At 44.8% G+C, this 27,456-nt stretch overlaps 1 protein-coding gene across 1 annotated transcript in view; it reads left to right on the forward strand.

Annotated features, from left to right (window-relative positions):
* Positions 1-1,549: 1,549 nt before the first annotated feature.
* FGD4 (FYVE, RhoGEF and PH domain containing 4) overlaps positions 1,550-27,456 on the forward strand; it is a 199,529-nt gene continuing 173,622 nt past the window's right edge. The window contains exon 1 of the mRNA XM_040345761.1: positions 1,550-1,826. Within this exon, the coding sequence (XP_040201695.1) occupies positions 1,718-1,826 (109 nt within the window). The 5' untranslated portion in view covers positions 1,550-1,717. The remainder of the gene's footprint in view (positions 1,827-27,456) is intronic.

Genomic DNA, 27,456 nt, shown 5'->3' on the forward strand with positions numbered 1-27,456 from the left:
CTGCTGATAGGGGGGGGGGGGACCACCAGCCCTCCTGTAGAGGGCCCGGGCAAACAGGGGGGGCTAGACAGCAGAGGGAATCATTGTGGTCAGATGGAGGGGCAATTACAGAATTACTTCCCCTGCACAGATCCCCCTTGCTGTTCTGCCTGCTTCTGATCCCCCTCTGTGTCCCATGTCACTGTGCTGCCCCCCCCCCCCCCACAGCACTGCTGGCTTACCTGTCTCATAAAAAAATTACAAATTGTAAAATAATTTTTTTTAATACATTTTAACATTCTTTAAAAAATTATATTAAAAAAAGTTTAAAGATTTTTCTAACTATTTAAAAAAGGGCTAATTCACATATTGTTTTGATATATTTGGGAGGGGGGGGCCCTGTCAGGTGGGTTGTACGGGGTCCCGTGATTTCTAAAAGCAGCCCTGCTCAGCGTAAACGGCCCCTCAAGAATGGTAAAACGCAGGGCCACCATCAGGAATTATGGGGCCCCTTACACAGCTTCAGGCATGGGCCCTCCTGGAGCAGAGAACCGGGGGGGGGGGGGGGGTGCTGCCGCCTTGAAATTGAGAAGCAGGGGGGGGGGGGGCTGCCGCGAATTGATAGAATATATATAAAAAAAAAGGGGGGTTGCCATCTGGGGCCCTGGGGACCTCTGGTCCCTTTAATAAAAAATAAAATATAAATATATATATACACACAAATTATTATTTTTTTAATTTTTTTATAAAAAGAAATTACAAAAAAAGGGGTTTGCCATCCGGGTCCTCTGGGCCCTTTAATGAAAAAAAAAAAAGAAACCTCTGGGCCCTTTAATGAAAAAAAAAGAAACCTCTGGGCCCTTTAATAAAAAAATAAATAAAACAAATATATAAAAAAATAAAGTAAACATTTATAAAAAAAAAAAAAAAGGGGGGTCGCCATCCGGGGCCCTGGGGACCTCTGGGCCCTTTAATAATATGTGTATATATATATATATATATATATATATATATATATATATATATATAAAAATAAAAAATAAATATATATATATATATATATATATATATATATATATATATATAGATAGATAAAAAGGGGGGGGGTTGCCATCTGGAGCCCTGTGTATATATATATATATATATATATATATATATTTATATATATTACAAAAAGGGGGGGTTGCCATCTGGGGCCCCTGGGAACCTCCGGACCCCTTACAGGTATACTGCCTGTACCCCCCTGATGGCGGCCCTGGAAAAACGCATTAATAATGCCCACCGACCAATGACTGATTACGCAGCAGCCCTAGTGGGAACCTATCAGCTGAATTTTCACTAACAGATTCCAGAATAAAGAGAAATCCGGCAGCATTGCAGATACAATAATATATCATAATGTCATGTATAATAAGATGTGGAAATGTAAGGAGATGCAGGGAGAAGTGTGATTGGTGATCTATAATAACCTCCCATCTCTATAGTAACCTCCTGTGTGATGTGTGCGCTGGGGGGAGCCCAGGTGAGTCGGTCCCCAGGTGAGGGAGGGGCCAGGAGTGGGCGGGGCCTCCTGTACTGTCACGCCCCCCAGCCTGAGACGTCTGTACGAACCGTTCCATGATCTGCCGTCCCGTCTATATGGAGTATTAGAGCTCCTCCGGGACCGGGGGATCTGTACGGACTGTCACCCAGCGGAGAAGTGAGCTGAGCAGGACGGAGTGTCCCCATCGGCTGCAGTATGAGCTCCGATCAGTTCAGGAGAGCCGCCATCCGGAGAAAGTCCAGTCCATGTTTACACGGCGGTCCCCTGACTGCACACCGGGAGCCGGAGAATGGGGAGCAAGAGGGTGAGTGCAAGGATAAGACACTGTGATTGGATAGGAGACACAGCTGTGTGTGTGACACCATGAGGACAATCCGGACAGAGTGTAGGTGTGTCACCAGTACACAGGTAATAGTGCAGGTGCTGACACATCTGTGATTATTTTATTACTTAAAGGGCCAGTACACTTTTTTTTTTATTAAGTTAGGGGGTCCTACAATATTTGACAGAGTAATTGCAAAGTAATTGTATTCCCCTGCCCGGGATACCAAGTTTATGTTACTATGTGTGTAAATATGCCTACACTGTGCACCCCTGTATGTATGATGGCTGGGTCTAGTGTTGGATGCCTATACAGGTTTATACAAATAGCACTGCGAACCCACATACAGCCATTGATTATTCTGATTGGCTGGATGTGACAACTGTGTGTCCCTGGCACAGAAATAAACTCAACTATTGTTAAGGCCAAAAAGTTCCTCTGTGTGCAACGAGCCCCTAGGCTAGTGATGGCGAAGCTTGGCACCCCAGATGTTTTGGAACTACATTTCCCATGATGCTCATGCATTCTGCAGTGTAGGTGAGCATCATGGGAAATGTAGTTCCAAAACATCTGGGGTGCCAAGGTTTGCCATCACTTAAGTTTACATCTATGAACACAGTCACTTCCAGCGCTAAGAGGTTTTTCAAGGTGAGGAGTAAGGATGAGCTCTGGCGTGTTCGCATAGAACACGTGCAGAGCCCGCCAGGAAGTCTGCACAGCGCTGCGCTAATAACAGCCAGGGAGACATTTCACGATCCCTGCAGCCGAGCATCGGGACAATTTCTCCCTGATTGATTAGCGCAGCGCAGCGCCGTGCACCCTTCCTGGCGGGCTCTGCACGTGTACTATGCGAACACGCCAGAGCTCATCCTTAGTGAGGAGTAACAGATGGTGTGAAAGGTATGCATGGCATCCTAGAACTAGGTGGGTGCTGCCTTCCTCAGATGGGGTAATCCGAAAGGAACTACAAGAAAAACAGAAATGGAAGACGCGCACACCTAGTGCATTCCCAGAGATAAATCTTTTTAATGAAAAAAAATGTTTTTGTATAAAAGTGGGTAATCGCAACATGCAACTGACAAAAGGCCACGGACATACAGCTAGCGTGTTTCAGGGGCACGGCCCCTTCCTCAGAGCTAGGCTTTATCTCCGAGAAAGGGGGTGCGCCCCTGAAACGCATTAGTGTACCCCGTGTTCTGTGCATGTCCATGGCCTTATGTCAGTTGCATTTTGTGAGTACCCACTTTTATACAAAAATGTCTTCTTATTAAATTTATCTCTGGGAATGCACTAGGTGTGTGCGCCTTCCATTTCTGTTTTTCTTGTAAGTTTACTTCTTTGCATGTGCAGTTAATGCGTTTTTTGAGGCCTCTTTTCTGGTGCATGTTGTATTTTTTTTTTTTTTATGTATTTTGTGAGTTTTGTGATGTGTTAATGTTGATAGGAGGAGGTGTCTGTTGTCATGCAGGGAAGCACACCAAAAAAATGTTCATGTGTTTTTAATGCAATTCCATTGAAATCTATGGAGCCAAAAATGCACTAAATGTGTAAAAGGAAAAAAAAAAAACACCACTGGCAGATACGGCATAGATGTAAACGTGACCCAATTAATGCTAAATAGAATGTAGTGCAAATCTGCACTGCAAAACACATAGGTGTCAACTTGGCTATAGCCTGGGTTCACACTGATGCAGGGTTGAAACTCACACAATTTTAAACAGGCAATGCATTCCGACTTCGGGTTCATGCACAGATATCTATTCAGATCACCCCCAAAGTCGCCAAAAGTAGTACAGGAACTACTTTTGGGAATGGGTGCGGCGCCGATGGTGCCATTGTTGAAAAGAGCCCAACGTGGGCTTAAGGTGAATTTGAGTAATTATCTGGATGGTAAAATACCCAACCTGCCCATACACTATATATAGGGGTGTCCAAACTTTTATCAAAGAGGGCCAGATTTGATGAAGTGAACGTGCGTGAGGGCCGACCATTTTCGGGCGTATTATTTGGATATACTGTATTTATTGGCGTATAACATGCACCTTCACTTTATGAGCGAAGTTTCAGGATTTTTTTTTCCATTTTAAATAAAGAACTGTGAAGCAAAATAAGGGTCGGTGCCCATCTGCAGATCCACCGTTGCCAGGAATGTAGCCTCACCGTTGCCAGGAATGTAGCCTCACCGTTGCCAGGAATGCACCCACCATTGCCAGGAATGCACTCGCGAGCGGCAAAGATTACCTACAGGAAAATGTCCTGTTTACACGGCGGCCTCTTTAATAGAAAGTCCCGCCTCCTTTGATGGACAGAACAGTCGTCCAATGGTAGCGCCGGAGACGGGACTTCCTATTACAGAGGCTGCCCGTACACAGGAAATTCTCCTGTGTGTGTACGGCACTCGTCCCGCCTCCCCTCTGTCCTAAGGCATATACATGTTTGTGGCCCCGGCGCTGTGAGATCGTCGGGGGCCACAAAAGATATACATGTCCAAACAAACAGGCCGGACTTTGGACATGCCTGCACTATACAATCTGTACAGAAATTGTACATTCTCCTTTTTAGAAGTACCAAAACAATGTAATGTGAGGACAAACTCAAACAACCAATTCATTAAGTGTCAAATCAAACGTGCACAGCTTAGTTGTTGCTAGGTCTAAAGCTGGCCTTACACGGTTCATATCCCAGCTGATTTAGCAGGAACCGCCTGAGATTCGCACCATTAATGGGCAGACTTAATGTACCAAGTTGATTTATCGATCAACTTGGGTACAACCAGCCTGCCCAATTCGCTTCGGATTATCGCAAGTGTCTTCAAGACAATCGCTCGGCAGGAGGGATTCCCCTGTCAGCACTGTCTGTGTTTGATGGAGGAATCGTTAAAATTTCTTTCCTGCAACCCGTGGTTGCACGAAAGAAATTTGCACCCTCTATGGGCTGCCTATAGGATCTCCTTTAGATCTTCTATCCCCCTATATTAGGGGGATTGCTGCCTAATTTGATATGAATTGAATAGCTTGGACCTCTTAATACATTTGAAAAGGAAACTGTTGGTGTGTCCAAGGAAGGGGTAGATCTTTTTTCCTTTTCTATAATGGCTGGGGAGCAGGAGGAGCTGGAATCCAGCCCCAAGCTTGAGGATAATGAACAAGAAATGATCTCTGACGCTAATAGTAATGCTGCGTACACACGGTCAGAATTTCCGACAAAAAATGTTCGATGAGAGCTTGTTGTCGGAAAATCCGACCGTGTGTAGGCTTCATCGGACATTTGCTGTCGGAAATTCCAATCGTGTGTAGCCAATTCCGACGCACAAAATTCCACGCATGCTCTGAATCAAGTACGAGACTGAAGCGCTCTGTCTGGTAAAACTAGCGTTCGTCACGCTGTAACGGACTGAAAAGCACGAGGCTGAAAAACGCGAATCGTCTTTTACTAAACTTCTACTAAGTATTGAACTTACCTTGAATAGTGCTGTTGCATGTCTTGTACGTTATCACGTTCTTGGCGTTCGGAATTTCCGACAACATTTGTGCAACCGTTTGTATGCAAGAAGTTTGAGCCAACATCTGTCGGAAAAAAATCCACGGTTTTGTTGTTGGAATTTCCGATCATCTGTAAGCGGCAATAGAGTGGGCAGAATGTGGTGCCTGACTTGGAATTTTTGTACGGAACAACTAAGACTCCACACTCAATAGAGCGAAAGAAAATGTTAAAATGATGGATGGGGAACCTGTTGAACCTAATATAGGGGTATCGTTTCTAACTTACTGTGTCAAGTGGTACAGCAAGGGGCGGAGGAGGTAGAGCAACTAGTGGTTCATAATGGGTGGACACCTGGGTATAGAGAAACTAAGGAGAGAATAACCCATAGATTCTTTTGGCCTGGGTTACATGCAGATGTCAAAGAATATTGTGAGTCATGCCCAGAGTGTCAATATTCTGCGCCACCACCCCATTTATGTCCAGAGACGCTAAAGAATCGTGTAAGTTGTTCAAAATCTCCTATCTCCGTACCTCTGTCTACCACCCCCAAACTGATGGTCTTGTGGAGAGATTTAACAAGACGCAGAGGCGTTGCTAGGGGGGTGCGGTCCGCACCGGGTGACACCCGCTAGAGGGGTGACACCATCCCGTGTGTTTTTTTTTTTTTTTTTTTTTTAAGCTGACATGCCCAGCCTGCCCTGTACCACCCCAGCCTGCCCTGTACCACCCCAGCCTGCCCTGTACCACCCCCAGCCTGCCCTGTACCACCCCCAGCCTGCCCTGTGCCACCCCAACTTGCCCTGTGCCACCCTAATCTTCCCTATGCCACCATAACTTGCCCTATACCACCCCAACCTGCCCAATGCCACCTTAACTTGCCCTGTACCACCCCAACCTTTCCCATGCCATCCCAACTTGCCCTATGCCACCCTAACTTGCACTATACCACCCCAACCTGCCCTATGCAACCCTAACTTGCCCTATTCCACCCCAAACTACCCTATATCACCCCAACATGCCCTATACCACCTTAACCTGTCCTATACCACCCCACTACACCAACCTGCCACTATACCACTCTATACTACCCTAACCTGCCACTATACTGCCTTATACTATCATTTATAGGGGCTGATTTGGGGTGCGCCCCGTGCGCTGCCTGCTTGTGGGGTGACACCATGTTTTACCGCACCGGGTGACACCAACCCTAGTGACGCCACTGACAAGACGCTCAAAAGCATGTTAAAGTGATTGTAAAGATAGGATTTCCACTGTCATGCGGCTCGTACGGGAACATATGGAGCAAGCCCAGGAGGCCCAGGTTTATAATCAGTCTGCCAAGACCAGAATCTTCAACCCTGGTGATAGAGTGCTGGCACTAGTCCCAACAGTTGAGAGTTTGCGGCGGCAGCACCCGAGAGATCGCTCGGCTTTGGGTTGCCAACATCGCGGGCACCCTGGACAGGTAAGTGTCCTTATTTTAAAAGTCAGCAGCCGCAGTATATATAGCTGCTGACTTTTAAAAAAAAAAAAAATTTTGGCGGACCTCCGCTTTAAACAAGAACATCAAAGTGACCAACGAGTCTTCTATTGCTGAGGGCAGCACAAACAGTACAGCTTGCAGAAATCCTGGTGTATGGTCTTTTTGAATTGACTGCTTAGATGATTTCCTTTCTCGCAGCAGGAACGTTACAGTAGCTGGTGATGTATATGGATTTCCAGCTGGTTGGTAATTGCTTTCATTGGTCTCACAGCGGGATAATTGTGAGTAAATACGAAGAGGCTCCTTATCCATTTTATAGCTGGCAAAGCAATAATTTCTCAAAGTAAATATTGGCACAAAGACTGATCCAGGATGAGGCAGGTTTATCGGTGACGGACACGGTTGAAGTGCTCCCAACAGAGTCGGTTTTATGATAAACTGCATGAAAGCAGAGAATAAATGTTTATATCGTAAATACAGACTGTCCTCTGTTCTTTTATTTTTTGTTGGTGTCAGATTATGAAATCTGAAGATGGCCAAAATTTTATCTAGAATGAAATCCAACTGGAAATTTTACTTTTTGTTTTGTCGAAAAGGCATAAATAGAAGAGCAATTCACCACAACGCAGTGCACTTCAACATGCGTGTGTCTGTGTTTTGTGTAAGGCGCTTCCTTTACTTTGTATGGTCTGTCAATGTACCTGTAGGCACACAACAGACCCCCTCGTCCCCCGTTGCACTCAGTGGTTCCACCTGCTTCCAAAATCACTGCAGTGTCCTGTATTGACATAGGGGGTCGGTGGAAAGCACCACTGATCACTGACACTCTCAGGGGTGTTTTTTTTTTTTTTTTAAAGACGCTTCAGTTGATGATTCAATTCAGTGAAGCAGCGTTGTACAGATGGCAGGAGAGATACGTTTTTACGATCTCCCTTTTTTTTTTTTTTTCCTTCCAGCCTTTAAAAATGTAAAGCAGATTCTTGCCTTCCTTCTATTTACAATGTATACTGAGCTACAATTGCATGACTTGAGAACAGAGGGCATGGGGGGATATATGTATCTATATTAGAGGTCGACCGATATGGGTTTTTCTCTGGCCGATGCCGATATTTAGAAATCGGGGCGGCCGATGGCCGATATATGATGCCGATTTATGCGGCCGATATTTTAGGCCGATTTTTATTTTTTTGGTGGCACTGGATGCCACTAATTGGCACCAGCAGAAGGCACTGATTGGCAGGTGGCACTTATTGGCACTGGCAGGTTGCACTGGATGGCACTGAAAGATGGTACTAGCAGATGGCACTGATTGGCAGGTGGCACTAATTGACACTGGCAGGTGGCACTGATTGGCAGATGGCACTGGTTGGCACTGGCAGATGGCACGTGGCACTGACACTAACAGGTGACACTGGCAAGTGGCACTGGTTGGCACTGACTGGCAGGTGGCACTAATTGGCACTGGATGGCAATAGTTAGCACTGGCAGATGGCACTGGTTGGCACTGGCAGGTGGCACTGATGGCTTTAGTTGGCACTGGCAGGTGGCACTGGATGGAAGGTGGCACTGGATGGTGGCACTGGATAGAAGGTGGCACTGGTATTGGCACTGGATGGTGGCACTGGATAGAAGGTGGCACTGATATTGGCACTGGATGGTGGCACTGGTATTGGCACTGGATGGTGGCACTGGTATTGGCACTGGATAGATGGTGGCACTGGTATTGGCACTGGATGGATGGTGGCACTGGTATTGGCACTGGATGGTGGCACTGGTATTGGCACTGGATAGAAGGTGGCACTGGTATTGGCACTGGATAGAAGGTGGCACTGGTATTGGCACTGGATGGTGGCACTGGATAGATGGTGGCACTGGATGTTGGCACTGGATAGGTGGCATTGGCATTGGCAGATGGTACTGGACGGCAAGTGGCACTTATTGGCACTGTCAGGGGGCACTGGTGCAAAAAAAATATAGTGTCACCACCCTCAGTACAACAGACCTCCTCCCTTCAGGATAGACACCCACCCCCCTCCTCAGTACAGACCCCCACCCCACCGTAGTACAGACACCAGAGAGCGGTGTCTGTCCCACCGCTAGTGGCCATGTTAAATATCGGCCAAATTTGGAGAAAAATCGGGCGATGACGATTTCTCCAAAACGGCCAAATATCGGCCGATATATCGGTCAACCTCTAATCTATATATCTCATTTATTATTTTTTTTTTTTAATTCATATATCTATACACAAATGTTTGACTTTCATTTCAATTTGAAACTGGATGGATTGTTTTACAAGGTGATCATTTACAATCACTAACTTTCATGTGCGTTAATGGAGGCTACGTCATCCTGGCCAATCAAGATGACTAAAGATCCTGAACCAAGAAGAAGCCGACAAAGATGTCGCTGGTAGCAAGTTAGTTCACTAATGTCACAGCTCTCAACTGGAATTGAGAGAGTGGCTTTAAAGCGTTTGTAAACCGCTAAAATAAAGAACGAAGCTCCCGCAGTGCGTACGGCAGTAGTGTATTTAGGTTTTGTGCTGCCCTAGCCCTGACTAAACTTGTGCACCCCCTAATTTAAATATGACCCACCCCTTCCTGTCAAGGTCATACCCCTTTCTGTTTAAAACACGCCCTAAATTTTCAGGTGGGGACACTAGTTCTTAGGGCCTGGGGGGGCGGGCATTGGATTCCCTTAATTTGTATAGATTTCCTCTCACTTCCTGTTTTGGCTATGGGGCAGGAAGTGAAAAGAAATCTCTGCAATGGGACAGGGATGGTTAAAAATTAACTGACAGGGGCTTATTATCCTCCCTTCCAGGGGGAGGGGGGTGCAGATACCTGTCTAAAGAACCTGGAACCGGGCAGTGAAGTCAGAGCGATTCACTTCCTGGTTCCATTACCGTGGATGGCGGTGGGGGCAGCAGAGTGACGAGCGATCGCTCGTCCTTTGCTGCGGACGGCGCTGGACTCCAGGACAGGTAAGTGTGCTGATATTATAAGTCAGCAGCTACAGTATTTGTAGCTGCTGGCTTTTAATATTTTTTTTTTTCAGTTGACATCCGCTTTAAAGAGCTTTTTGCTGAAACACTATGAGGCTGCATGATCCCTGACCCTCTATGTGGACAGTGCTGATTGGCCCTGTGCTGATCACATGCACTCTCCCAACAAAGTAAAAAAACTCTCTGGCAATACACACCAAGCTGAGCATGTGCAAATGCAGCGTTGCATCTATTAGGACGGTGCCATTGCTGCCGATCTGACAAGTCAAAACGCACCAATGTGAACCAGGGCCAACAGCCTGGAAATCAACAGGCTTAATCAGCAATTGATTGCTGCGGGACCAACACGTGGAGGCAGAATGCATAACCTCATTTTCCAAGAAGTGCAACCTTTGCACTTTGAGTTTAAGCTAATACAGTACCTGCTTTTTCCATATGTATCAGCAATTTTCTCTTTGCTCATGATATATATATGTATGTGTGTGTGTATGAGAAAATATATAATTTATATTATACATTGGGGAAAATAATTATTTGATCCCCCGCCTATTTTGTAAGTTTGCTCAATGAAGGCTTTATAATTTCTATCATAGATCATTTGTCATAAAAAATTATCGTGTGTGGGCTAAAACGACGTTTTAAACCCGCGCATGCTCAGAAGCAAGTTATGAGACGGGAGCTTGAATGGAACAGAGTGCCGTTGTACGTAACCGCGCTTTGCTAGAGCATTTTCAGAAAACGATGATGTGTGGTCAACGTCGTTTTTTTATGATGAAGTTAGAAAAACTTCGTTTTTTTTCATGATGAAAAACGTTGTTTTATTTCATCACAAAAAACGACCGTGTGTACGCGGCATTAGTAACTGTTGATTTAAAAGTTTAACCACCCATAAAGGGCACACTTCGTCTCTTGGTGTTAATGGGACAGAGTGTCTTTTTGCTGGCAGAAATAAAATGTTGTTCTTCTAGAGTCTGTTGTCCATAGTTACCACTGGTTTCCCAAAACTTAAAGCGGAGCTCCACCCTCCACCTCCACTCCCGCTCGTCGGAACCAGGGCCGCCATCAGGGAGGTACAGGCAGTACACCTGTAAGGGGCCCGGAGGTCCCCAGAGGCCCGGATGGCAACCCCCTTTAAAGAAAAAAAAAGAATACATTTTTTTTTAGGGGTCCGGAGGTCCCCAGGGGCCCGGAGGCCCACAGGGCCCCAGATGGCAGCAACTCTTTTATTTATTTATTTTTTATTAAAAAAAAATATTTTTTTTTAAATATAAATTTTTTTATTAAAGGGCCCCCAGGGCCCCGGATGGCAACCCCCCTTTTTTTTTATATATATATATATATATATATATATATATATATATATATATATATATATATATATATATATATATATATATATATATATATATATATATATAATTTTTTTTTTTTTTTTTTTTTAGGGGTACAGGGGGCCTGGAGATCCCCAGAGCCCCGGGTGGCAACCCCCCTTTTTTTTATAAAAAAAAAAGATTTTTTTATATTATTTTATTTCTTTTTTTTTTTATATATATTTTTATTTTATATATACGTGTTTGTAGCCTAAATACTGAAATTTGCATCTAAAAATGTAATTTAGTAACTTTTGTGAAATGCCACTAAAAACGTGGCTGTGCCAGTAAATTTCGGGTGTCGTGCCAGTAAATTTCAATCTGGTAGGTTGGCAACACTGGTCGTCATGGAGGTTTAGAAGAGGATTCCAGTGGCAGCCTGTGAAGCTCTGGTGAACTCCATGCCCAAGAGGCTTAAGGCAGTGCTGGAAAATAATGGTGGCCACACAAAAATATTAACACTTTAGGCCCAATTTCTGACATTTTCACTTAGGGGTGTTTTGTTGTTCCCAGCGGTTTAGACATTATTTTGAGGGGACAGTAAATTTACACTGTAAGAGCCGGTTCACACGGGCAACCTGGCGGCTGACAAGTTGCGATCCGCTCTATTCAATGGAACCGTTTTAATAGGAGCGATTCTTTTGCTTTCTCCATGACTAAGAATCCAGAAACGTCTGTGTAGTACTAGATGAAAGATGCAAGGGTCTGTCAGAAGTCCAGAAACTCATTGATCTTTTATACATACATACATACATACATACAGTATACACGCACACATTACAAGCAAACAGATCACAGGTGAGGATGTGATCAGGCCAAAATAACCAGGGTATGTAAATACCTTTTTGATCAAGGCCATTTGGGTAGATTCTGTTGCGATTATGATTTTAAAAGAGTAAACACAGTTGATTAATAATAAATGGCTTCAGCCAAATACTAACCATGAGCGAAAAATGTTTTTCTGAAAAATGGCCAAGAAATCATAAATTCTGACAGGGTATGTAAACTTATGAGCACAACTGTGTGTGTGTGTGTGTGTGTGTGTATATTTTTGAATATTATACATATGCATTTTTGTTGTCGACATTTAAAAATAGTTTGGAGGGAGACCTTTAGGTGATCGAGAAGAAAAAATGTGGTACGCTGAAAGGTAAACCCCTTTTCCACAGCTCGCCTGCACCACTAAACCCCTTCTCCACAGCTCGCCTGCACCACTAAACCCCTTCTCCCCAGCTCGCCTGCACCACTAAATCCCTTCTCCCCAGCTCGCCTGCACCACTAAACCCCTTCTTCACAGCTCGCCTGCACCACTAAACCCCTTCTTCACAGCTCGCCTGCACCACTAAACCCCTTCTTCACAGCACCACTAAACCCCTTCTTCACAGCTCGCCTGCACCACTAAACCCCTTCTTCACAGCTCGCCTGCACCACTAAACCCCTTCTCCCCAGCACCACTAAACCCCTTCTCCCCAGCACCACTAAACCCCTTCTCCACAGCTCGCCTGCACCACTAAACCCCTTCTCCACAGATCGCCTGCACCACTAAACCCCTTCTCCACAGATCGCCTGCACCACTAAACCCCTTCTCCACAGATCGCCTGCACCACTAAACCCCTTCTCCACAGATCGCCTGCACCACTAAACCCCTTCTCCACAGCTCGCCTGCACCACTAAACCCCTTCTCCACAGATCGCCTGCACCACTAAACCCCTTCTCCACAGATCGCCTGCACCACTAAACCCCTTCTCCACAGCTCGCCTGCACCACTAAACCCCTTCTCCACAGCTCGCCTGCACCACTAAACCCCTTCTCCACAGCTCGCCTGCACCACTAAACCCCTTCTTCACAGCTCGCCTGCACCACTAAACCCCTTCTTCACAGCTCGCCTGCACCACTAAACCCCTTCTCCCCAGCACCACTAAACCCCTTCTCCCCAGCACCACTAAACCCCTTCTCCACAGCTCGCCTGCACCACTAAACCCCTTCTCCACAGCTCGCCTGCACCACTAAACCCCTTCTCCACAGCTCGCCTGCACCACTAAACCCCTTCTCCACAGCTCGCCTGCACCACTAAACCCCTTCTCCACAGCTCGCCTGAACTTCAGAACACTTTGTCTGCTGCACCCCTGAATTCATTGTCCACAGCTCACCTGCAGTCTCTTGCATTGTTGCACCCATCTCCACCCTTATGCTGGTCATACATTATACCATTTTCTTATTCAATTTCCTTTTAGAGTTACCTTCAACTATGTAGTGCAAGGGCCTGCCTGACTGGATACAAATTAAACATGTTTATGTTTTACCTCATATTATATGGTTTTGGTAAATCCTAAAGGAAAATTGTGCAAGAATATTGTATAATATGTGGCCAGCTTTAGCTGAATGGGGTGGTTATCCCTGCGTGCGTTCTATTCCTTTTGTTGTTTGTTCCTGCTGGCTGTACACCTTGAAATGCTGGCAGAGTAAGTATGGTAGAGGACGGAGGAACAGTGTACAAACTTGTCAGGCAGTGGGCACTGTTGAGGTAGATGCAGTGAGGATGTGACATTGCTCAGAGCCCTGCATCTGTGGGACAGACAGCCAAGATGTGGGAGTGTCCCTGCAAATCCGGGACAGTTGGCATCTCCTATGAACGGTATACTGTACTGTATATCCTCCATGCAGACAGATGATCATAGCTAAGAATTTTAGTTAAAGTGGATGTAAACCCCAATTTTTTTTTTTTTTTTATGTCACAATGTAGAGTATAAGATTTTCTATCATCTGTGCCCAGTCTTGCCACACAGAGTTAATCCAGCTCTGAGCAATCCTCTTTTATTGTTCAGTGAAAATGAACAGACTTCCAGGTTAGACAGGTTATTTACATATCTAGCTGGGACATGTTTATGAATGAATGAATGAATGAATGAATGAATGAATGAATGAATGAATGAAAAATTTATATAGCGCGGCACATGCGAACTGAATCGCCTCTGGGCGCTTGATGTTAGTGTCTCATGCCTATCAGAAAAGCAGGGTTTTTATCTGCCTTCTGAAAGACAGGTGGTTTTGCTCCAACCGAATGCTGGTTGGTAAAGCATTCCAAAGCCTGGGGCCCTGAAAAGCAAACCTTCTTTCTCCTTTGGACTTGTATTTGGTTTTAGGAACCTTGACCAGATTTTGGTCGGTGGATCGCAGAATGCGGTTGCAATTGTGCGGTTTGATCTTGTCGCATAGATATCTAGGAGCCTTCCCATGGATGCACTTATGTGTCAGGCAGAGTGCTTTGAATGCAATTCTGTCTTTCACTGGCAACCAGTGAAGGGATCTCAGCGAAGGTGAGATTGATTCCCAAGATTTTTTCCCAGTCACAAGTCTAGCGGCCGTATTCTGTACGACTTGAAGACAAGCGATTTGGTACTTGGGGAGCCCGAGGTAAAGGGCATTTGCATAGTCCAGTCTGGAATTCACGATTGTTCCCACCACGACTGCTATGTCTTCTTTGGGAATAAATGGAATAAGTCTGCGTAGAAGGCGCATCAAATGGTGCGTCCCGCTGACTACTGACCCTATTTGTGCGTCCATTGTCATGAAGGTGTCAAACGTGACTCCTAGACTTCTGACTTTGGAGCTAGGGGAGATGGTCTGACCCAGGATGGGCGAAGGTGTCCAGTTTGTTGTCGGTTGACTCTTCCGACTGGCATTGAACATAAAGAGTTCTGTTTTAGCGCTATTGAGTTTGAGATAACTCTTAGTCATCCAGTTTTCTATTGAAGAGAGACATTTCTCTAATCTGAGATGATGATCCTTTTTTTGGCAGATGCGAAAGTACAACTGCGTGTCGTCTGCATAAGAGTGATAGAGTAGTTCTTGGCTACTGATAATATCAAAGAGAGGACGAAGATAGATATTGAACAGCACCGGTGATAGGGGGGATCCTTGGGGGACCCCACATGGCACCGCGCGTTTTTCTGACGTGAAAGATCCCAGTTTCACTGTTTGTGAACGGTTTCCGAGAAAAGAGGAGAACCATGGTAAGGCATCTTCTGAGACTCCGGCGACTTCTGTTAGTCGTCTCAGTAGCAATTTATGGTCTACTGTGTCAAAGGCTGCGCTTAGGTCCAGCAGAACCAGGAGACACGATTCTCCTTCGTCTGCGGCCTCGAGCGCATCATCCCATATTTTCAGTAAGGCCGTTTCCGTCCCGTGTCCGGGACGGAACCCGGATTGAAATGGATCGAGTAGGTTGTGGGTATCCAGATGCTGTTGCAGCTGATTTACCACCACTTTCTCCATTATCTTGGACAGAGCATTTAGACCTGTTATGGGACGGCGGTGAGTTGGGTCCATAGGATCCAAATTAGGTTTTTTCAAGATCGGCAGGATTGTGCCCTCTTTCAGCAGGGAAGGCACTATGCCTTCCTTAAATGACTGATTTATAAGCTGTGTGATCGGAGGCGCCAGGATGTCGGCACATTCCTTCAGTAGCTTGGTGGGAATGATGTCATTGGGTGCTGTGCTGTTGCGCAGCGCACCAATGAATTTTTTTGTGGTATCAATGGAGATGGGTTCCAAAGTGAACTTAGTTGATTGTAGAGGCGTTCCGTCGGTGTTTTGATTGAAGAGGGGGCTGAGTGGAGTATTGTTTTGCCGAATACTTACCCGAATTTTTTCAATTTTGTTGATGAAGAAATCCGATAGTTCATTGCAGAACTCTTGGGTGTCTGAAGTGGGGACTTCAAGACATCCCGGATTCATGGTCTGGGTGACCATCTTGAAGAGTTCACGTGGGCGATTCATTGCGCTGTTAATCACCGTGGAAAAGTGAAGTTTCTTGGCTTTGAAAATTTCCTTGTGATATCGTGTAGTTACTGCTTTGTAGAAGTTGAGGCGGTCTTCTGAAGGACTTCTTATCCAGGCGGCTTCCGCCCTTCTGCGCTCTTGCTTCAATAGCGACAGCTGGTTATTGAACCAGCTGGACTTTTTTGCCCGGCTGCGGACTTTGCGCTTTGGTGCTGCTAAGTCGGCTGACTGTAACAGAGCTGCATTTATGGCATCCAGTGTATCTGAGGCTGCTAGCTGAGGAGGAATAGCCCCAATTCGGTTTCCCAGGGTAGATCTGAAGAGTTCCGAGTGGAGCTTCCTCTGAGATCTAGCCCAGTGTATTGTCACCGGCATGGGTACTTTCATGACTAGTGGAATTCTGGGAATTATGAAGCTAATTGCATGGTGGTCTGTCCATGGCAAAGGTTCAATACCCAGAATGTTTATTTTCAGATTTTGTCTGAAAATTAGGTCGAGAGTGTGACCTGAAGCATGCGTGGGTCCGCATATAAGTTGCTGAAGACCTAACCCTTCCAGGTGGTCGATGCAGGCATCCGCGATGGGATCCTGTGAGGAGTTGGCCCACAAATTGAAATCCCCGAGCAGCAAAAGATGATTGCTGTTAAGGGAGTAAGTGGATATGAACTCCGTTAATGCTGAAATCAAATGCGATTTTGGCCCAGGGGGCCTATAGCAGAGGAGAATGTGAACGGTCTCCTGCGAGTGAGCTTGAAGTTGAAGCGTGAGGGTTTCCATAAAAGGTAGAGGATTTTGAAGGACCGGTTTAGTGATTGCAATATGAGACTTATGAATCACCGCCAGGCCTCCTCCTCTTTGCCCTATTCTATTTTCCGTTAGGATATGATAATTTGCTGGTACCAGTTCTCCAAGAATGGTGTTGCAATCGTCTGACAGCCAACTTTCTGTAATGAAGAGGCAGTCTAGATCGTTTTGTAGTAAGAAATCATGGATTTCTGATCGGTGTTTAACTGCTGATCTAGTGTTAAGCAACGCACATGATATGTGCTTGAGCTGTGTTGAATGGTTGAAATTTTTGATGATCGATCGTCGATCGATTCTCAAAAGTTGATCTGATTTTAAGGCTTTTTTGGTGACGGCAGGTAATATTGTTGCGAATTGTCTCAGACCCCAAATGGTTTCCGCAGAGTATCGCAATTTAACCATATGTTATGTTATGTTTATCATAATATGAGGTGATCCACAGTATAAAAAGTGAGAAATCCACCCCTCCCCCACATAACACATCCTGGTAATATACAATGAACTGTGGATCACCTCATATTATGATAAACATATAAAGAGGACTTTATTTAGAATAAATAAATCTATTTGTTGTGAGAAATCCTTACAAATAATACTCCCAATACCACTTTTTTCAATCAATATGGTATACCCTAAAATCCGTGCTATGGTGAACAGACCGATGCAAATATTATGTAAAAAAATTGTGTATGAAATGTGCAACATTATCAACACGTCTCAACAAAGTGCAGATGCAAAAATTTGTGCAATATTAATAACCAGTTGTCAATAATTAAATCAACAAAGTGCAAGTGCAAAATATATATAGGACAAACAAATGTATATATGATATCATCCAACTTATTCCAATAGGTCCATAAATCAAATAAAGTGCAAGGTGCAAAGAAATAGGCAAAATGAATGTCCTTAGTAAGTGATCACTCCTTTCCAATGCTGTTCTTATTTCGTAGCTTAGTGCTTCCACCTCCACCCAATAAAAATGGCCAGTCACCATCTAGAAATGCTTGTGCGCCTTTGGTTCATTACAGGATAACCACTCTGTAACAATAGGTCAATCAGCAGCCTTTCCAAGCAGTGTGACCAAATGGATAGCCATCATGGCATAGTATGTTGCCGTTTATTAAAAAGTTAAAAACAACAGCTTACAAACTCACATTTTATGGTGCCATTGCACCAGCACCAAGCTGATCCAGCCGTGTATGCAGGGTGGGTAATGTCGTCGTATTCGCCGCTATGTTTTTCTCTAATGGCGTGTGCCTCAACCCTCATTTTCGTTTGCCCGGAAATGACGAATATCTCCCAGCAGCCTCTACGCGTTTCACATTTCCGTTTGCGTCATCATGCTCACTCATCCCATGTCGTAAAGACATGGGATGAGTGAGCTTGAGGTTTAGGGACTTGACTGGCCTGCACAGAGTCCTGACCTCAATACAATAGAACACCTTTGGGATGAATTTGAGCGGAGACTGCGAGCCAGGCCTTATTGTCCAACATCAGTGCCTGACCTCACAATGCGCTTCTGGAATGAACATTCCCATAGACACACTCCTAAACCGTGTGGACAGCATTCCCAGAAGAGTTGAAGCTGGTTTAGCTGCAAAGGGTAGGCCAAATCAATATTGAACCCTACGGACTAAGACTCGGATGCCATTAAAATGCATGCATGCATGTGTGTGTAAAGGCAGGTGTCCCAATACTTTTGACAATATAGTGTATATTCAGGGAGTTTGTCTCATACCTCCTGACTTGTACTTGGTATTCCAGTGAGATCCTTTGCCTGTGTCGGCCCTTTGTTCCATGATCTCTCTTCAAACTTCCTAGGTACTTGTGTAGTAATTGCTGTTGTGTAATTGTTTCCTTGCTGCCCCGGTGAATGTAACTGTTATTAGTGCAAAGGTCATAGTGAGGAGTGTCAATGTGTACAGACCTCCAACATATTGTTTCCATACATATCTGCCGTATGTCATGTTGTAATGTTACATACTGCCATAGAGAGAGGTTCACAAAGTACACTATAGATAGATAGATAATTATCCCATGTATATTAAAAACGAAAAAGAGAAAGGGTTGGGACTTTAAATGAGATGCGTGTTGATGTAAACAGTATGTATAGGTAAATAAGTAAAGTTGTATAGCGTAATAACCAGGCTCGAACTTACCAACCAAACTGCAAGCCGAATTCAACTGTCTAACTTAGTATGTTAAAAGCAGAGGATTGGTTGCACACATTTGCATGTATATTAAAAGAACAGTCCAAGAGAAACTGATCTCTTAGTAATAGTCAGGTGTCCTTGGTGGCCCACTGGTGTCATATCTTTGAGGACTAGTGAGATATCTGTGCCATAATTCCTAACTCTGCCTGTGGCCACTAAAGATTTGAGTTTGAACACACGTGGAATTTGACCAGAATTTTACAGTCTGCATTTAGCCAAACATGCAAGCTAAAGTCTAGGTTTACCTTGTTCTCCCACCCACTGCAGCAGTTGTACTGCTACTAAATGACCACTTCTTGAACTTAGAATGCTGGCAGCTACTTGCATCCTACCACCCAAGTGTGTGGTGCCGGCCAGCTGTCTGTGTCCTATCAACTTCTCCTAGATAGGGGTCTGGTATGCACTTTAACCCTTTTACACCCGCCCCGGTGTCTCTTCAAAAGTTCTGAACACCAGGGTAGAAAAAGATTGGCTGTTCACGTTACCTGTCACAGTGGTCACATGATCAGGAGCTGGTTCTGCCTGCTACTGATTATTAGTGGGGACCAACAGTTGTCTTCAGCAGCTCAGTCTCTGTGCTGGGAGTGCGCAGAGAAACATCAGCCACCCATCAATGCATATGTGGGTATTAAAATCCATCCTTCTGCTGCCGCACATATGGGTGGATGTTAGGGGGGACCCTATGCAAATTAAATGGTTCCGCCGCTTGATCGTTCTTATAGGCGGTGGGAGGGGGGGTCCTCCTGGCGCTTCTCCGGGCTCTCCCATGCCATGCTCCCGAGGGCCGGGAGAACGAATCGGCCGCCGCCAGATGGGGAGAATAGAGATTTCCGGTGACTAGATGGTCATCTCTATGACTGTCTGAGGCCCGGGCACGACGTTATGACGTCACACCCGAGTACCCGGAAGTAAACAAAGCTGCAATCGCGGCTGAAAGCATGAGATCGCAATTTTTTTTTTTTTTTTACAATCTCATGCTTTTCAGCCTGGCGGAGAGATGTGGGGTCTTATTGTACCCGCATCTCTCCATAAAGAGGACCTGTCACACACTATTCCTATTACATGGGATGTTTACATTCCTTGTAATAGGAATAAAATTGATAAAAAAAATGTTATTTTTTTTCAAAAAGTGTATAACAAAATTAAGCAAAAAAAAAAAGATTTTTTTTTTTTTTTTAAAACACCCCTCTCCCCATTAGCTCATGCTCAGAAGCGAACGCCCACTTATGTAAACGCCGTTCAAACCACACATGTGAGGTAATGCCACATGCGTTGGAGCGAGAGCAACAATTCTAGCACTAGACCTCCTCTGTAACTCTAAACTGGTAACCTGTAAAAAAAAAAAAAAAAAATTTAAGCCTATGGAGATTTTTAAGTACCAAAGTTGGCGCCATTCCATGGGTGTGGGCAATTTTAAAGCGTGACAAATTAGGTATCTATTTACTCGGCGTAAAATCATCTTTCACATTATACAAAAAAATTTGGCTAACTTTACTGTTTTTTTTTGTTGTTTTATTTATTTATTTTAATTCATGAAACCGTTTTTTTAAAAAGGTGCTTGAAAAATGATTGCGCAAATATCGTGCGAGATAAAAAGTTGCAATGACCGCCACTTTGTTCCTTAGCGTGTCTGCTAAAAAAATATATATATATATAATGTTTGGGGGTTCTGAGTAATTTTCTAGCAAAAAAATTATGATTTTTACATGAAGGAGAGAAGTGCCAGAATAGGCGCGGTATGGAAGTGGTTAAAAAATATATTTAATGATTTTTTTAAGCGAAATACTGTATTTGTTTTTGTCTTTTTATGTTTCTGCCTAGATTTAGGCTTTAAAGTAGAATTCCACACAAACTACGCTTAACCACTTAAAGCGGAGGTTCACTCTAAATGTGAAGTATAGCTTATCCATATATCTTATCATCTGCATCAACATTTGCCTATGCATAATTTTTAAATGCATTTAAATACCTTTATTCTTTAAGACACACACACTTCCGGGTCTGTCTCCCGCGGGAGTTGGCGTGTCGCTCCCCTTTCTGTGTGCCCGAGTGATTCGCTGGGAGTCTTTTGCTATGTCTCCTGGGAGCACAGCGTCATGCTTTGCAGGAGACTAGACGAAAGACGAAATCTCGCGGGATTTTAAACGTCCGCTTCCCGGAAGTATTTGCTTGTGGGCGTCACGCTGCCCACAAGCAAAATGGAAAAGTCCTGAGGATATTTTTATAAAGTGACATTTCATGCCAAATCAGAATGCGGGGCAGTAGCAACATAAGGCATGTGAGTACAAGCTTGTTAACATTAACAAGCGTTAAATTAACAGAGAAAAAAAACGTCTGGACCGCGGAACCCCCCCCCCTTTAAGGACCGGAAGAATTTACCCTTTTGACCAGGTCATTTTTTGCGATACGGCTCTGCGGCGCTTTAACTGACGATTGCGTGGCCGTGCGTTGCTGTACCCAAACAAAATGTATGTCCTTTTTTTTCCCCCCACAAATAGAGCTTTCTTTTGGTGGTATTTGATCACCTCTGAGGTTTTTATTTTTTGCGCTATGAACAACAAAACGAGAGCAACAATTTTGGGGGAAAATGCGTTTGGTGTTTCAAATGCTTCTGATCATCTGTCCTGAACGCATTTTTATTTATTTTTTTTCTTTCGATAAAATGCTTCTAAACTCCACTGCCTAGAAATCACTATAAACGACCCGGTGTAAATGTACTGATAAGATAGCGTAAAACAACAAGAGGGGAATAGGTTGTGCTGGAAAACTCGACACAACCTGAACATTGTGCATAAAAGTGCATGAATAAAAAACTAAATATACTGAATGAAAATAATAATATATATATATATATATATATATATATATATATATTAAGTGAATAAAAAATACAAAATAGTCCCTCTGAATGATATTAAGTGAATAAAAAATACAAAATAGTCCCTCTGAATGATCAGACTGATACCAGGTGTTCAAACAACAAATATAAGAAAAAAATGAATAAATGAAAAGATGAAATGAAAATGAAAAAAATTGTCCAATTTCAATCAACACTTATCTGAATCGGTGGTGGACTGTATTCTTTCTTTCTTTTTACTTTTTCACTGTTTGGATATATTTAAAATTGGACATTTTTTTTTTTTTTTTTTTTTTTTTTCATTACATTTTTCAATTTATTCATTTTTTTCTTATATTTGTTGTTTGAACACCTGGTATCAGTCTGATCATTCAGAGGGACTATTTCGTATTTTTTTTTTTTTTTACTTATTATTTACATATATATTTTTTTATTTTCATTCAGTGGGCCGGATTCAGATACGAGATACGACGGCGTATCTCCAGATACGCCATCGTATCTCCGAGTGCGCGCCGTCGTATCTATGCGACTGATTCAGAGACTCAGTTACGCATAGATTTCCCTAAGATCCGACCGGCGTAAGTGTCTTACACCGTCGTATCTTAGGCTGCATATTTACGCTGGCCGCTAGGTGGCGCTTCCGTATAGTTACGCAAGGAATATGCTAATTAGGTATTTACGCCGATTCAGAAACGTACATCCGGCCGGCGCATTTTTTTACGTCGTTTACGTTAGGCTTTTTCCGGCGTATAGTTACCCCTGCTATATAAGGCGTAGCTAATGTTAAGTATGGATGTCGTTCCCGCGCCGAGTTTTGAAAATTTTATGTTGTTTGCGTAAGTCATTCGCGAATAGGGCTGGACGTCATTTACGCTCACGTCGAATCCAATACGTCCTTGCGGCGTACTTTGGAGCAATGCACACTGGGATATTCCACGGACGGCGCATGTGCCGTTCTTAAAATACGTCAAATACGCGGGGTCACGGTTAATATACATAAAACACGCCCACATCATCCCCATTTGAATTAGGCGGGCTTACGCCGGACCAAATACGTTACGCCGCCATAACTAAGGGCGCATTTTTATTCATGCACTTTTATGCACAATGGTCAGGTTGTGTCGAGTTTTCTAGCGCAACCTATTCCCCTCTTGTTGTTTTATCTTGTCACATGTATATCACATGTTTTTTTAGGTGTTGCAGCTTGATTTATTAAGTACTATAATTGAGAATATATTAAATTATCAGTATTCACATTTCATTTAATTTCCTTAGCGCAATATATTTCCCCTTTGTTGATTATGATAAGATAGCATAGAGGAAAGTTCAGGAGCAGCTGAAAAAAATGCCCAAATGCTCCTGAATGTCCGTTTACCAGCAGCAGTGTACATGAGGCCTAAAAGGTGAACTTGTCTTTTAAAGCAATGTTTGTTAGGCCTTTCACAATTTACTATAATTGTTAGGAATGTCAGGGAGATCTAAATTCCGCACCCTCTCTCTCCTGTGTCATTGTAGAAATGTATTCTGCATTGTCTTCTGATTCCAGCAGAGGGCTCATGGTACAAAATGTCCTGTGTCTATAGGAGGGTTAATGTACTAAAATATATAGAAGTCGGGGTGCTTGGCTGAGAAACCCGTCGGAGGATTGTGGTGACATGAAAACTTGCCAGGCAATCCAACCCAGCTATGATGATTCAGACTGTAGGTTCATTTACATGATTGCATCTCTCCAGACTATGCATTTTTCTGTGACCTAAATAACCGATAATAACTAGTCACTAACTACAGGGCAACAACCTACTTTCCATGTAAAGTTGTACTACGTGTTGATTCTTGTCAGTATTTCGCCAGATTTTGAAAGAAATTGAAGAGAACTGCCTGATTTTTCAGAGTTGTATAAACATGTTCAGAAAATGAAGGATTTTGTTTTAAAAAAAAAAAAAAAAAAAAGACAGTCTCTCCAAATGAGAGACAGTTAGACTGCTGCAATCAGGAGGGAGCATTTTCTCAGTCTCCTCTTCCCCAGTGATCATACTACAACTTGGTGACCCTGGATAGTGTGTGAGCAAAGATGGCACCATCATTTTCGGTGAGGAAAGCAGATGAAGGTAATATCAGGAGGAATACTGTGATCTCTGTGAGGTAATAAATACCTTAAAGGGGTTGTAAAGGTACAATTTTTTTTCCCCTAAATAGCTTCCTCTACCTTAGTGCAGTCCTCCTTCACTTACCTCATCCTTCAATTTTGCTTTTAAATGTCCTTATTTCTTCTGAGAAATGCTCACTTCCTGTTCTTCTCTTCTGTCTGTAACTCCACACAGTAATGCAAGGCTTTCTCCCTGGTGTTGGAGTGTCGTGTTCGCCCCCTCCCTTGAGGAGGCGAGCAGGAGTGTCAGGACGCTCTCTACGTTGCAGATAGAGAAAGGAGCTGTGTGTTAGGCCCCTTTCAGACTGGGGCGGGAGCCGCAGTGACGGTATAATGCCGCTAAAAATAGCAGCGCTATACCGCCGGGATTGCCGCAGGAATCAGCCGCTAGCGGTGCGGTATTAACCCCCGCTAGCGGCCAATAAAGGGTTAGTACCGCCCGCGATGCGCCTCCTATAGAGGCGCATTGCGGGCAGTATTGCCGCGGTTTCCCATTGTTTTCAATGTGAAGGAGCGGTATACATGCCGCTCCTCTCACCGCTCCAAAGATGCTGCTGACAGGAGATTTTTTTTGTCTCCCGCCAGCGCATCGCCTCAGTGTGAAAGCCCTCTGGTTTCACATTGAGTCTGCAGTAAGGGAGTTTTTCAGGCGGGATAGCAGCGCTATTTTTAGCGCTGTACCGCCTGAAAAACTCCTCAATGTGAAAGGGGTCTAAGTGCCACTTCCTTGTCCGCGGTGGTCTTCTTTCTTCTCCTCCTCACGCTGAATTCCTGGGAAATGGGGAGCGATGTCTTCTGCGACCGTGTGTGTGTCCCAGGAGACATCCGCCCATTCACATAGCGCCACGCGGCTTGCAGTAGGGAATCGGGCAGTGAAGCCGCAAAGCTTCACTTCCTGATTCCCTCACCGAGGATGGCGGTGGGGCAGCTGAGAACCCGAGCGATTGCTCGGCTTTGGCTGCCGACATTGTGGGCACCCTGGACAGGTAAGTGTCCTTATTAAAAGTCAGCAGCTACAGGACCTCCGCTTTAAGGTTCCTAGCTCGCATTCATACATACACTTAGGGCCAACTTAGACAGGAGTCAATTAACCAACCAGTGTCTTATCGGCTTTAAAATCCATTTTAACCACTTGCTGCCCGCCAATGACATATTGACGTCGGCAAAGTGGTTGTAGAATCCTGACTCATATGACGTCCTCAGGATTCTGAGCCGCTGCGCGCCCCCGGGGGCGCGCATCGTGGCGATCGTTGTTGCAGGGTGTCAGTCTGACACCCCGCAACACCGATCTCGGTAAAGAGTCTCTCACGGAGACTCTTTACCACGTGATCAGCCGTGTCCAACCACGGCTGATCACGATGTAAACAGGAAGAGCCGTTGATGGCTCTTCCTCACTCGCGTCTGACAGACGCGAGCCGATTGGCGGCTCTCCTGACAGGGGGGTTCGCGCTGATTGTTTATAAGCGCAGCCCCCCCTCGGATCGCCACATGGACCACCAGGGAAGCCCACCAGGGAAGAGCAAAACAAAAAAAAGGGGGGTAAAAAAAAGTCTGAAAAAGAAAAGTCTGGGGAAAAAAAATAAAAGATGCCAATCAGTGCCCACAAATGGGCACTGACTGGCAACATAAGTAAATCAGTGCTGCCCCACAGTGCCACCCCACAGTGCCCATCAGTGCCACCCCACAGTGCCCATCAGTGCCACCCCACAGTGCCCATCTGTGCCACCCCACAGTGCCCATCTGTGCCACCCATAAGTGCCGCCCATGAGTGCCCATCAGTGCCGCCCATGAGTGCCCATCAGTGCCGCCTATGAGTGCCCATCAGTGCCGCCTATGAGTGCCCATCAGTGCCGCATACCAGTGCCGCCAATCAGTGCCACCTCATCTGTGCCCGTCAGTACTACCTCGTCGATGTCCAGTGCCATCTCATCTGTGCCCATCAGTGCCACCATATCAGTGCCCGTAATTGAAAGAGAAAACGTACTTATTTGCAAAAAAAATTACAGAAAAAAATAACTTAATTTTCTTTCAAAATTTTCTGTCTTTTTTTAATTGTTGCGCAAAAAATAATAATCGCAGAGGTGATCAAATACCACCAAAAGAAAGCTCTATTTGTGGGGAAAAAGGGACGCCAATTTTGTTTGGGTACAGTGTAGCATGACCGCGCAATTGCCATTCAAAGTGCGACAGTGCTGAAAGCTGAAAATTGGCTTGAGCGGGAAGGTGCGTAAGTGCCCTATATGGAAGTGGTTAAGATGAAACCTCAGAAGACAAATGTTTGCTCTTTCAGGCTGCGTGTCATATAAATATAGATGTGCATGACAACGCAAAGCTTTTGTCTTCTGTTGTTTCATCTTAAAGTGATTGCAAAGCTTCAAATAAATGTTATGTTATTTTTTGTAAAAAAAATAAATCCTGCATACCTGCTCTGTGCAATGGTTTTGCCCAGACCTGACCACATACTCCTCTTCTTGGGTCCCTGCCACCGCCTATGGGCTCGCTCCCAAGCCTCGCTGCCTGTGTCCAAAGACACCCACAGTCAGCCACCATCACTCTGTGCTCACAGGATTTGTTTGACAGTAACTGGACCCAATGGCTCCCTTTGCTGCCTCTGTGAACGGAGAGAGAGAGAGGACCATAAAGCTCAGAAAGAAAATATCTTATCCATTCATTGAATGTCACAGATACATTCTCCATTGCTTGTAAAGGATATCTCCAGTACCAAGATTAAAGTGCATTCTGTTTGTTCTTTTAGCACTTTTGTGAAGCTGGACAAGTGCCCAGAATTTTTTACATTGTCCAAAACCAGTTTACCCAGATTACCTGAGTTTAATTGGTTAGACATGCTCCATTTAATCTGTTCTTCCAGCCGATAACATCATGGCAGAGGCGTATCTAGTGAAAATGGTGCCTATGGCAAGCAATGAAACTGCGCCCCTGTCAAAGCATTTGAAACACATCTTTCAGATAACCAGGGACACTGGGGACAGAGAGGGACACTGTGCGAGGAGGACAGAGAGGGACACTGTGCGAGGAGGACAGAGAGGGACACTGTGCGAGGAGGACAGAGAGGGACACTGTGCGAGGAGGACAGAGAGGGACCCAGTGCGAGGAGGACAGAGAGGGACACAGTGCGAGGAGGCCACAGAGGGACACTGGGGACAGAGAGGGACACAGTGCGAGGAGGACAGAGAGGGACACAGTGCGAGGAGGCCACAGAGGGACACTGGGGACAGAGAGGGAAGCCAGGGACAGACAGGCACACAGTGGAATAAGGACAGAGAGGGACGCTGGGGACAGACAGAGAGACGCAGTGTTATGAGGACAGAGAGGGATGCAGTGCAAACAGGGGACACAGGGGGATGCAAGGGGGGACACTACTGCTGGGGGTTGCCCTTCGGGCCGCCATCCAATCCTTTTCCCGTCCTCTCTTCTCCTCCTCGCCTCATGTCACATTCCCAGCTCCA

This window comes from Rana temporaria, chromosome 3 (genome assembly GCF_905171775.1).
Source record: "Rana temporaria chromosome 3, aRanTem1.1, whole genome shotgun sequence".
Taxonomy (NCBI): Eukaryota; Metazoa; Chordata; class Amphibia; order Anura; family Ranidae; genus Rana; species Rana temporaria.